Here is a 13507-nt window from a genome sequence, read left to right on the forward strand (position 1 = left end):
TGAGGCTGTGTAAATACTTTTTAGAACCTGATCTACGTTCTGTACTCATAGATTTGGTAATGGCAACAGTACCTTTACATTAAAACCTGTTTGTGATTTTGAAGTATATGCAGGATTTACAGTACTTAACACTAATCTATTTTTTCCTGAGTGTTTGGAATGTGTTCAGGGTTTAAAATAGAAACCCTGTCTGGACGGTATTTTTACACTTCATAAAGATATCTGGAGCTTTTCTGGCCAAACCTTTAGAGTTCGTGGTATGGTATGCGCAACTTCACTAGCACTAGAAAAGGCTCCGTTCCATTCAGCAAAACAGCTCTGACCCCTAAAGCCTTCCCCCTTCTTTTCCCTGTTTTTCTTTCCTAATGCTGCACCTGCCGAACCTTTTTTTTTTTTTTTTTTTTTTTTTTTTTTAACAATTAATTCGTTAAATGCCTAATTGAGAGGTGCTCCTCTCAGTGCGGTGAGAAGTTTTGATGGTCGGTTTTGTTGTGGTATGAACTGGCTGTACAGACGAGCTTTCTACTTATTACAGAAGAACTGATTTGCCTGGACGTTTTTCTTTTAGCTGGTTTTTATTTACTAGTCTGACATTTCTTTGACTCGGCCTGTTTTAAAGGTGTGGCAGCGTCCAGCCCTTCTGCTGGTAAATGCAGTGAATTGACATTTCCGGTAAGTGTGTCTGGTCAGACGGAAAAATGTACGTCATGCCGTCGGCGCGCTCGCGCTGCTCTCTCGTAGTGGCACGTTATGTTTCTTGGTGCAACAAACCCATCCAGTCACAGCTGATTCTGCGGCTCTGAATGATTACTTTAAAATAATATTTCCACTGCTTTACTAGTACCTGCTACTGTTCTGTAACGTCAAACACTTTAGCTGTGCAGTTTTAAAGGACCTAGGGCGGATTAATTCACGCTGGTCCAGGCTTTCTGACCAATCGCCGCACTTAACGCATCTGAGAATAGTCACTCGGAGACCTGCTAAGCACTGACGGGCTCTCTGGCCTTCGGAGAGGTTTTACACTGAAGAGCTTTATTTTCTTTCAGTTCATAACTTCATTCGTCCAGGGACAGCAGCCTTTGGAGGACAGAGCGTCACTTTAGCTAACTGCAGAGGTGGGTGAAAAAGCCAGCTTTACAGCTTTCTGGGCAAGTTAACTACATTTGCTATAACGTAAGCCTCCTAATCCGCTAAGACTGGTCCGGATATTATGTTTTAATACGTATGTGGTGTGTTTGGAGGGAAACAACGCTAACCTAGCTGTTTTTTCACCACTATTTGCTCTGTAACATTAAGTAACGGACTGGTCTGTTAGTAATGTAACCCCAGTCTCTGTCGGCTACACTGAAAAGGATGAGTGCTACCAGTGTTATTAACGAGTGGTCGCGTAGCTGCTGCTTTAATTAGCTTCAGAGGGTCAGATGAAGAACACAGTTGTTTACCGAACTGTTGAGATGCCGTTGTCTTGGTAGCTGACATCGGTTAATGGGTCATAAACAGGGGCTTGCCCGTTAGAGCACCATGCGAGTGAAATTAGCACGAGATGCATAAATAGGCTTCAGATATCTACTGTCACTCGAAAGCAGACGAGCTATAGTTTCGGGATTAACCCGTGTGGTGTAACAGTACGTTACATCTTGACTCGACTAACGTTTATATACATATGTTCGTCAATGTAAATATGTAAGAATTGTAGTTCTTTTGGTAGTCAACTTCGCAAACAAACTACACATCCCATAAACCAAAATGGGCGTGGTTTGAACAAATCGGATACCGCTGTTTCATCCGGGCGTTGTGCATGTAGTTACCCTAGCTATAGCTAAAGACGATGATAGATAACAAGCAGTTAGGCTACGCTACAACCACCATGAAGATACAGTTTGAATTAAACAGTGGTACAGAATTAGAGCTGTGACCCTGCGTTGTCCCTGACTGCTCTCAGTGAATGTACTCAATAAATCTGTCAATCGTGGTACGATTAGCCACGCGAGCCAGGGTACAGTGCTGGTGTTTATGGGACATGTAGTTTTTAAACGGCGATTGTTCTAGAACGAGTCAAACGGTTACGTATACTGTTCGAAAAAGTCTGCAATGAATACATGTGAATCCCCGTGCAATGCTTATATAGCAAGCCATTCTGCATTATTCTAGTATTTCATTAGCAAGCCTTATCTTTTGATGTATGTGGCCCATTCGCGGGTGGGACCGATAATATTGTGAGGACAACAACCAAATATTCCTGGTGCGTAACCTGTCTAGGTATTTTAAATAGTTCTTAGTGGTGAATATTAACGCAGCTCCCTCCTGTGATCCGTTACCTCGAGGCCCAAACGTGGAATCACTCGGCGTTTTGATGCTTTTTTGTGAATGTATTCAATAATAACTACACAGTGTGTATTTAAAAAGAACCCAATAATGTGAAACAATAAGAATTTTTTATAAAACAATGTCTTTTTTTTAAATTGCATTTTTGCTAACCTATCCTGATCACGCTTTGACAGTACGAGGTATTCCTTATTCGGTTTCATTGGGCCGTAAGTACTTATTTGATTAGAAAAACACAATATTGTTAGAATATTAGAATAAGTACTAACATTTAATGCACTTAGTCATGTATTCATGTATGTCAGTGTGTTTGTGTGTCTGTTTGACCATTTCTTAACCTCCCCTCGTGTCAGACCAGTATGAATTCTAGTTGGTAAAGTTGATCCAATTAATGTAGTGGCCAGGGGCATCAAGGTTGGGAACCAAACCTGTGGTGTTCTGACTAGCTCACAACATAGTTGTCTTTTTTCCTGAACACAAGAAATTTACAAGCATAAACACATATCGCTCAAATGGTTTTAAACAATTTGCTACAGAGGAGTGTTTCTTTTTCCCCCGCTCCTGGGGACCCATAACTGAGGTGCTATTTCCAACACCTTTGTAACACTAAGTACTTTGTTCATTTAAATGATTCTTCCCTACAACCTACTTAAAGTATTACTTCTGCTGATGTCCAGTCATTGTCCTTAAAGAATTTTTGCTTATTTTTGCTTCCAGTCCAGTTCACTATTCTGTTCGTTCTGATTGTATTAAAGGTGCCATTAAATGCATTTATTCAGCATTTTAAACAGTTCTTTGATGTACAACCCCATTTCCAAAAAAGCTGGGATGCTGTGCAAAATGTAAATAAAAACAAAATGCAATGATGTGCAAATGATTTAAACCCAGTGTTTAGTTGCAAATACTGCAATACAACATATCAAATATTAAAACTGAAAATATTTTTTTTAAATATTTGCCCATTTTAAATTTAATGGCAGCAACATATTCCAAAAAGTTGGGATGTGGCAACAAAAGGCTGGTAAAGTTGTTTAATGCTAAAAGAACACCTGAAGGTTAATTGGCAATGGGTCAGTAACATGATTGGGTTTAAAAAGCACCCCAGAGAAGCAAAGTCAGAAATAAAGATGAGGAGGGGTTCACCACTTTGTGAAAGACTGCGTAGGTAAATAGTACAACAACTCGAGTAATGTTTCTTAATGTAAAATACCAAATAACTTTTGCTTTTCATTATCTACAGTACATAATATCATTAAACAATTTAAGAGAATCTGGAGAAATCTCTGCAATCTATGCACGGGATAAGGCTGAAAACTAGTATTGGCTGGCCAAGAACTATGGGCCCTAAGGAGGCACTGCATTAAAAATGGACATGATTCTATAGTGGAAATCACTGCATGGGCTTCTGAAAAACACTGACTGTGAACACGGTTCATCACCCCATCCATAAATGCAAGTTAAAACTCTGCAAAGAAAAAATCATATATAAACAGGACCCAGAAATGCTGCCACCTTTTCTGGGCCTGAGCTCATTTAAAATGGACTGAGGCGAAGTGGAAAAGTGTTCTGTGGTCTGCTAAATCTAAAATTTAAATCCTTGGAAATCATGGACACTGCATCCTCCGGGCTGAAGACTTATCAGGTTTGTTATGAACACAGTTCAAAAGCCAGCATCCGTGATGGTGTTGGGGGGCATTAGAGCATGTGGCATGGGTGACTGGCACATCTGTAAAGACAAATTAATGCTGAATGATATAAACAGATTTTGGCAACACTTTGCAATCAGATGATGTCTTTTTCAGGAAAGGCCTTGATTATTGCAGTAAGACAGTGCCAAACCACATTCTGCATGTGTGATAACAGTATGGCTTAGTAAAAGAGTCTGCCTGCAATCCAGATCTGTCACCACTGAAAACATGGGGCACTTTATGAAACTAGAAATGCAGCAAAACAGACCCAGAACTGTTGAGCAGTTGAAATCCTATATCAAACAAGAATGAGAAAACATTTTACTTTCATAACCACAGCAGTTGATTTCCTCAGTTCTCAAACGCTGTTAAAAGAAGAGTTGATGAAACACAGAGGTAAACATGCCTCTGTCCCAACTTTTTTTTTTGGAACGTGTTGCTTAGCATTTCATATGTTGTGTTGATACTATTTTCAAATAAATATAGTTTTTATTTACATTTACAGGGTCTCAACTTTATTGAAAAGGGATTGTAAATTAAAGTTATTCGCTCACTATGAAACTTTACATTTAAGATGGTCTGGCTTCGTGGCTATTTACAGGTTGCTGTTGGGAGCTGTGATGCTAATAAAGTTGGAACTGCCCCCTATTCAGTCTTCACAGTGTGAAACGCTGAGCAAAGCCTGCTCGATATCTTCCAAGGTTTAAGAAGCTGTTCAGAGTGAAATGTGCAGAGCAAACTAAAAAATTTCAGAGTTGTCCAGGATCCTGTTAAAATGTGGGGACTGGTGTTTATCTTTAAACGAGGCTGAAGCTGGCTTCCTGTTTGCCAGCTTGTTTTGCAAATTTTTATTACATGGTCCCACAGTTATATTCTAGTGCCTGTACAAGCTGTAGCTTGAATTAATGAGTCAAAACTGTTACATAACATTTTAGGCTGTTATAATCTGACCTCTGACCCCCTCGTTTATAAATGCAGCATTTCTACAACATTGTTTGAGGTTATATCGAGCTCCCCTTATTCAACTATGCCAATGTAAATACAGTTTACCCTTCTGTGGCGCCTTCAAAGCTCCAATTACCATAACAGTGAATACGGCGCTTCCAGGAGCGTAGCTATGTTTTCATAACCACTGGATGATTTATAAAGGTTAGCACAATTTTGTCTACTCCTCATGTTGATACATGGAAAGGGAATTTGGCCTCTTCCTCTTCTCATACTTATATTCCAATGAAACAGGACATTCGTGATGACCACATAAGAAGAAATAAAGGAGAAATACAAGTGGACATAGGTTTCCTTTTAGTTCATTTTGTTGAGAGGAATTTCTCCGGGGACGAGGTGATGCTTTTAGACGTTTTTTTGTCAGTTACATTTCTTTCATATTTTCAGTGTGCAATTGATCTAAATAAACATTTTTTCATGACCTTAATCTCCATTCAATAAAGGGGCCAATAATTGCGGAGCTTTTATCATTATATATGTAGGCCTAAGTGTAATTGCCCACTTAATTGCCCGCTTGCCCACCAGGGGGTTTCTGTACATTCTTACAGTCCTGTTGAAACTTTGTCTTTTCCGAAATTCTGTAAAGCTGCTTTGTGACAACATCCGTTGTAAAAAGTGCTATACAAATAAATTTGATTTGATTTGATTTAATGATCCTTGTCTTTGCATTATCAGAGGTATAGACTAATACATCATTGTTTACTACTATATATTTTTTGAACTGCAGTAATGAATATACTTAAAATCAAGCTGAATTATGAAACTTAAATGTTACTGTTTTAATGGTAGTAAGTTACAAGTTTATTTGGTATTTGCACAACATGTCAGGATATGCATTTAAATGCTTGTGGTATATATATAATAATTAATAATAATATATAATTTATTAAAGTAATAATACCTTTAAAACCTTTATTGCTGCGGAACCAACAATGAGTATTTGAATCATGTAATATACAACTGGGCCAGCCTTAATTTTGAACGACATCAAGCTGTAGCCCTGCTGACCAAGACCCATGCTAGACAAAGGCACAGCTTGGGCAGAAGTTAGCCAATTAGTTAGCAAGAGCACTGAAGCTAAAGCCCAGATGACGTAGCTGACATTAACACTGGGTACAAGTTTGTTAGCTGAATAAAAGTTTGTTAATAAATTGTTTCAGAGAAATTGTGCTGTATTTGTAAAATAAAGCTCTTTTATTTTGAAGGAACATTTTACAGTAGCTAATGTGGTTAGGAGAGTAGCTAAAATACCTTAACAGTTTTCCCTTATATTAATGTAAGTTTCATTACCAACACTTTAAGGAGATAATTAATTGGCTAACATTAAGCCAAGCTGGGCTGTCATTGTAGTGGTAGAGTAAATGTGACACGACAGGTTCTATTTTGTCTTTTCCAACTTGATAAAATTCTGAAAAATGAAATATCGTGAGGCATTGTTGTGAGACATGTGTTGTGAAAATACCCCTCCCCCAGTTGTAGTTTTGGCATCTTGCCCACCCTTACATCTACAGCTATGTTCATTATTCACTTTTTTATACTTTTTTGCCAGTTTTGTTTTTAACTTATATAATTAATTGTGTCATTAGAATAATATAAAGCCAATATTGCACATGCCGCAATATTGACTTTATATAATAGAAATATTTTGTTCTTCTGAATTTTGTCATTTTTACATGTAATTCTTACTATTCTAATGTTCAGATGTTCTGCTCACATTTTTCCAAACTAAATCTTCCTCTCTCTCTACAGATGAATCGTTTTGGAGTGGTGTGCATTTGCCTGGCTTTGGTGGCTTCAGTCATGGCAAGACGAGGAGGAGGTGGTGGCTTTAAAGGGGGTTTCAGCTGGGGCAAAGGAGGTAGCTCAAGTAGTAAAGGAACCGGCACTAAAGGGTCATCATCAAGCGGAACACGCTCACAACCAGCAAATTACCCTCGTCAACCTCAAGTGCCTAACCAAAATCCACCACCATATCCTGGCACTGGTGGAGGGTACCCAGGCTCCTACCCAGGAAGAGGTGGTGTGGGAGGGTACCCCAACCAGGGAGGGTACCCCAGTCAGGGAAGATACCCCAATCAAGGAGGGTACCCCAATCAGGGAGGGTACCCCAATCAGGGAGGGTACCCCAATCAAGGAGGCTACCCCAATCAAGGAGGCTACCCTAATCCAGGAGGATATCCTGGACAAGGACGCTATCCAAGTCAAGGAGGTTATCCAGGAGCAGGATCATATCCAGGTGCAGGTTCATACCCCAACAACTACCCAGGACGTGGGGGCAACCCTTATCCTCAAGGAGGCTCTTACCCTGGTTACCCAGTACGAGGCGCATCTTATCCTGGTTACCCAGTACGAGGCGCATCTTATCCTGGTTCCGCTCCCAACCAGTATGGTGGTGTGGCAGGTGCAGGAGGATACCCTGAAGCAGCACAGTACCCCTACTGGAACCCTAATAATAAAATTATCAGCCCTCGTTATGGTGGAAACTTTGGGCATGGTGGTTATGGATATGCTGGAGCTGGAGGCTCTCCTTTTGCTCAGTCTGTGCATAATATGGGTATGAGGCCCTCTATACAGTCAAAGGGCTTTGGAAGGCAAGCAGTAATGGCCGCTGGAGTTGGTGCTGTGGCAGGCATGGCATTAGGTTATGGCCTGGGCAGTTTCCCGCGCCCACATTTTGCATTTCACAACCCACAGGAAGAATATTACTATAACCACTACATGTACAGACGTTACGGCACTAGACCCTCTGACAGTAACACGAACCCCAGCTCTCCAGGTGGTGGAGCAGGTGATTCTGGATCAAGCTCCACAAGCTCTGGATCAAGCGCAGGAGTCAGCGATGCTTACAGTATCTTCCAGAATCCTCCACCGCAGTCGTATGACACATACATGGATCACTGTATGAATAGAACAGACTTAGTGCGAGGGCAACAGGCTGGCAGAAGTAAGAGAGCTGTTGAAGATACACAGCCACTGAGGGCATCAGACAGTGTTCAAGGAGGTGATCCAAACATCACACAAGGGGAGAAACCAGCTGGAGCAGCAGAGGTTCAGGTGTCAGATAGCAGTGCACAAAGTGAGAGCCCTGGAATAGAGAGCAAATCCGCTAACAGTACAGATAGCCCTCTACCCGTTGCTGCAAAGCTTACTGGTGCTACCGAGCCACCACCTCAACCTCGTGAGGACAGGGAGGAAGATGATACTGTAAGCATAATGGAGATCGGCTATCCAGCGCTGATTGAGCAACTGAAAGCACGACGCTGTATTGAACTTTACATGGCTTATGCAGAGCATCACGCTCAGAAGCAGATCCAAGACCGCAGCAGTGGTGATGAGTCTTTCAGAGGAGGTGGAGAGAAGCCTAGGCCCTTCAGCCATAGGGTCATACTAGTGCTGAGCAGCACCATATCCCTGATCATCAGCTCAATGCTATTGCACTAATCATACAATTTTTAGAGAACCTCTAGAGCAGCCTTTTCCGTTATGTTGATACAAGTTAAATTAACTTTAGAAAAACATAATCTGTTCTCTAAGGAATAGATGATCAGTTGAAAAGTGATGACACCAAGTCACCTGGAGATGTGGAGTCCCAGTTTTGTTAACTTTATAACTAATAAGGGAATTGGGTTATTAAAACCATATTTATATATACATATTGCTAGCCACCTGAATCCATTGCTGTTCTACGTAAGTGATACTGGTTAAATGCATGGGACAGGGCACTGCCCCCATGCCTTTATAATGACTGCTGAAACGTCTTGATATTTGTCCATTATTAGAGCTGAACGCCCCAGTAAAGCATATGTTGAAATTTTGTCACTGCCATGTCATCATGATTGTCATCATCATTACTCACTGCATGAGATTGTATGAAGGCTGCTGTCAACCCCAACCGAGCCCATCTGCATGATGTCTTGATTTTTGCAAACACAAAACATATGGCTTTGTGATCTATTTATATAAATAATGCTTACAAAAATAGATCACAAGATTCATACAATTATTATTGTTACTTTATGAACTCTTGGGCTTCTACTGAAATATTTATTTTTGATTAATGTTTGAAATAGTTTTACACTTTTCACTTTGATTTGTTTGTTTATTATTTATGCTGCTTATAGTTCAGTTATATAGTCAAGTCTCTGGTCCTGCTGTTAATGCTCCTAAGATAGTTGTCACTTGTGTTTGAATAGTATGCTTAGGTTGGGGTGGTGAGTACTTTGCATACTGCTCTTTGATGCCTTGTAGCAGACACTGTCAAAGCTGGAGTTGGAAAGTTAGTGTTGCTGTGTTTGTCTGATTGTGAAGATGCTGCCTATAATCGTTGTACAGTAAATTTAACCCACTGCAATGGTTACTATTCCCCTATACTTGCTAAAGTTTTAAAACTAATTTAAACTGTGTTTGACTGTTCTGATTTTATTTATTCATTTGTTGGTGGCCACTCAAGTCATCGATTCAACACTTTACTGTGCTGTATGCTATGCAATGTTTTTAGCTCTGAGCTAAAAAGTTTAACGATCAAAATTGCTTGTCATTTTATACTCATTTTAGCATATAACAAAACATGCTTGATGGTTTTTGCCCATTGTGGTTTGTGATGTCCTATTTAAAGGGTATAGCGATAATAAACAGAAAAGAAAAACATTCATGGTTTATCTTACACTGAACATGTTAGAGAAATATAATCTTCACAGAGGTTGTAATTCATAAAATAATGACCTTTTTATCTCAAAAATATGTTTTCTTGCCTTACCTGAGTCAGCACAGTCTTCTCTCATAATACTCAATGAGAAATCCTTTGGTACTGTGGATCTGTTGCCCAGTTCTGTACTCTACTAGCAGCTGAGGTGTGACGAACTCAGTGGTTATTATATAAGTATAATATATACTATATTAGTGGTTGTTTCGCATGTCTTGTGTAAGTACACCTGTGGGATGTTTGCATTGTGCATGTACAAAATATTATTTGACCCATCTTGTATAAATAAAGAGAAAGAAGAACTTGAAACATGAAGTTTAACCAGCTTTCACACATGATCAAGTGTACCAAACTGCATATGGCTTTGCATTCAGAAGAAAAAAGTATTGAAACTCCCTACATCACCTAACAAACCTTACAAGTAGTTTGGATGGTGGTGGCATCTACTTGTAATTTTAGAGACTTGGTGAGCCCCCGAATCCTGTGATTGTCTAAATGATGATTAGAGGCAGCTTTGCCTTTCAAACCTCCTGACTGTGTGTACAGTGGCAAAATACACCTGCATCCATTTCAGGCAGCTTCATCCAGATCCCTAGTGTACATGGGCATTTGCAGGTGTGAAGCTATTTTTATAGACTTTGCCTTATTTCTGATGTTTTGCCTTAATTTACCTGTGTATTCTCCAACCTTCTCCATGTTATTGGATGAGTAAAGATGTTTGGTCATATTTCTACCCCTTTGAAACAAGTTTTTTTTTGCTATTTAAGCTTTCCTAAAGCCTCACAAATATTTCAGATATGAATAGGGATACTTGCATGCAAATGTGTGGTCACCCCTGGCTTGAGAACTAATTACAGTAGTTACACTCAGGTCAAATGCTATGCAAATATACTGAAAAAAGGTGCTTTGAATTTACATAACTCAAATGGGTCAATCAGTTGCACATGAAAAAAAGTCAGGACGGGGAAACAAAAGACTGGGAAAGTTGTGTAATGCATAAAAAAAATATACACCTGGTAGGACATCTCACGACTAATTAGGTTAACTGGCAGCAGGTCATCATTGGGTATAAAAAGAGCACCCCAGAGAGTCTTTCAGAAGTGAAGACGGGGAGTGAAGATTTCATCACTCTGTGAAAGAGTGCAAGAGCAAATAGTGCATCAATTCATTCGATTTCATCATTTGTGGTACATAATATAAGATTCATAGAATCCAGAGAAACCTCTGCGTGCAAGAGACAAGGTCAAAAAACATTAAAAACAAACAATTCTGTAAAAAGAAAAACCACTCCATGAGTTTAGGAACACTTGCAAAAACCACTGTCTGTGAACAGTTTGTCACTACATCCACAAATGCAAATTAAAGCTTTACGATACAAAGAAGAAATCACATTTATACAGGATGTTACATAGTGACAGAAACCCAGACGCTTGCGGATGAGAGATGGCTTGGCTCAATAACCAAGCAGCCAAAGCCAAAATGGACAAAACACAAAAGAGTAGTCAGAGTTCAGGCCAAATGTCAAAACACAAGTCAAAACAACCAGCAGAAGTACCAAAAGGGAAAGGAAAAAGACGTAGACAAAACACGAAGCAAAAAGGTCATAAACACAGTCAAACAAATAATCATACAGAGAGAACATTCAATAGTTTCAGGTGAAAAACAATACCTCACACTGGACGTTTCTAAAGCCCAGGCTTTTGTACTCTAAGCTATAACGAGACACAGGTGATAGTTAAAATTCTGGACACTGAGTGCTGATAGGAGTGCAAGCTTTAGTCCAGAGTCACATGATCTCCCAGCGCATTCTGGGAGTTGGAGTTCGAATCCGATTAAGGAGTCAAATGCATGACACAGGATCCGGAAACACTGCCACCTTCTCTGGGCTCAAGCTCATTTAAAGTACATTGAAAAGTGGAAAAGTGTTCCGTCAACCAAAAAATTAAAATTTGAAAGTGTTTTCTGTATTTGCAGTGCGTTCGTAAAATGCAGTTGAGATGTAGTAATTTCAGCATGTGTTCTCTGTTTGCAGTGTGTTAATGAGTTGCATCAACAGCAGCAACATGTTTTTAATTGTACTGTGAATAGGATCTTCTCGGCCACCGTATGCCTGCAGTTCAGTCCTGCCACACATTAAAAATATATGGTGCATTATGAAACAAAAAAAAGAACAATAAAGGAGACCCCAAACTGTTGAGCTGAAATCATATATCAAGCAGGAATGGGGAAACATTTCACTATCAAGACTACAGCAGTTGGTTTCCTCAGTTCCCAAATGCTTACAGAGTGTTGTTAAAAGAAGAAGTGATTTAGTTTCAGTGGTAAACATATTTTAAAAAACCAAAACAATAAAATTAAGTTTCAGGATTTGCTACATTGTCTTTGTATTATTTTCAATTAAATACAGGGTTTAAATAATTTGCACATCGTTGCATTCCGTTTTTATTTTAGACAGCAAGCTTTTTTGGAAACAGGGTTGTAAAATAAATAACTTGCACTTAAACATACTGTAGTCTGCAATTTCCTTGTCTTTAATTTTTTTTCTTCAAGGTCCACTTAGAAAATGTTTGTGGTTTTTGTACCAAATACAGTCATAATTCATTTGTACATCACTATTAACAATCTGTTGTTATCCCCCCAGAATCTTTTTTGTTTCTGTGCCTTTAAGACTGATATTTGTACATGATGTCTGACTGACTATGGAATGTTCAGGTTACAATTATTATATAAATTCATATATATTTTTATTATTACAATTTTTATGCCAAAGGGTGGGGCTAAAGTAATGTAGGCAAAATAAGTAGATAAATGCAAACACGTCAGTTTTCATGGCATCACCGAAACAGTATATCCAAATCAGAATGTTTTTGTGCCTTAATTTCCATATTTTGAGAGTGTGAATTGGGAAATGTGTACAGCCCACAACTTTAAAAGTTGTAATCATCTGACTTTAAAGGGTGTTCATACCTCCTGAAAAACCTTTCCCATCTCAAGGAGAGGCAAAACTTCAATACAAGGTACAGTGTCACCTATAGTATACATATATTTAAAACAATTATTGGTAAGGGGTTGTTTACATATTCAGGAGTGTGTGAATAGAATCTATAATATGTGCTCTCTTTACTGTTTTAAATTAAGCATCACAGTGGAAACAATGCTGGGACTTACTGTTTAATTCTTAATGAACAAGTTGTAATCTTGCTTTTATTGGCACCAGATTTAGTGAAATATCTAAAAAAAGGGACAAATTTATTATAGTAGTAATACAGAACAAAGGGGCTGCAGATATCTTCAAAACTGTCAAGACTATAGGACTTTTTACAGACCATGGCTACAGCTAAAAGATTCATTATAATCACAATTAGAATACCTTATTGACCCCAGAGGGAAATTGCAGTTATTACGGTTGCAGCCTTTTATGTTAAAGAATAAACACTTTAATAATTTCAAACAAAAAAGAGACATTTATTTTATTTATTTAAAGAGCAATATGTACATGAGATTTAAGTTCTTATGAATATAGTAAAGTGGCAGTGACTGTGATAATAAATAAGAGACATACTGTATAAAGCAGTTCAAATTATTGCACCTATGAGTTATTGCACACATACTTATTATTATTACACATATTAACAAGACAGTTTAGTATTGAGCATTGCACAGATGAACCATAGTCTCACACATTGAGGGAGGTGTTATAGAGTTTGATGGCCACAGGTAAGAATGACTTCCTGTGGAGCACTGTGGTGCATTTTGGTAGAATGAGTCTTGCACTGAATGTGCTCCT

The 13507-nt window shown here is 38.9% G+C and overlaps 1 protein-coding gene across 1 annotated transcript; it reads left to right on the forward strand.

Moving 5' to 3' along the window:
- The first annotated feature begins 719 nt into the window (after positions 1–719).
- Positions 720–10447, forward strand: prnprs3 (prion protein, related sequence 3). The gene is made up of 2 exons (XM_017699410.2): positions 720–1115; positions 6768–10447. Exon 2 carries the CDS (start codon positions 6768–6770, stop codon positions 8457–8459), a length of 1692 nt encoding a protein of 563 aa, XP_017554899.1. The 5' UTR covers positions 720–1115; the 3' UTR covers positions 8460–10447.
- Positions 10448–13507: the final 3060 nt, after the last annotated feature.

Source organism: Pygocentrus nattereri, chromosome 11 (assembly GCF_015220715.1).
Source record: "Pygocentrus nattereri isolate fPygNat1 chromosome 11, fPygNat1.pri, whole genome shotgun sequence".
Taxonomy (NCBI): Eukaryota; Metazoa; Chordata; class Actinopteri; order Characiformes; family Serrasalmidae; genus Pygocentrus; species Pygocentrus nattereri.

Coding starts and splice junctions, on each gene's coding strand:
- prnprs3 (XM_017699410.2), top strand. CDS start 6,768: ATGAATCGTTTTGGAGTGGTGTGCATTTGCCTGGCTTTGGTGGCTTCA.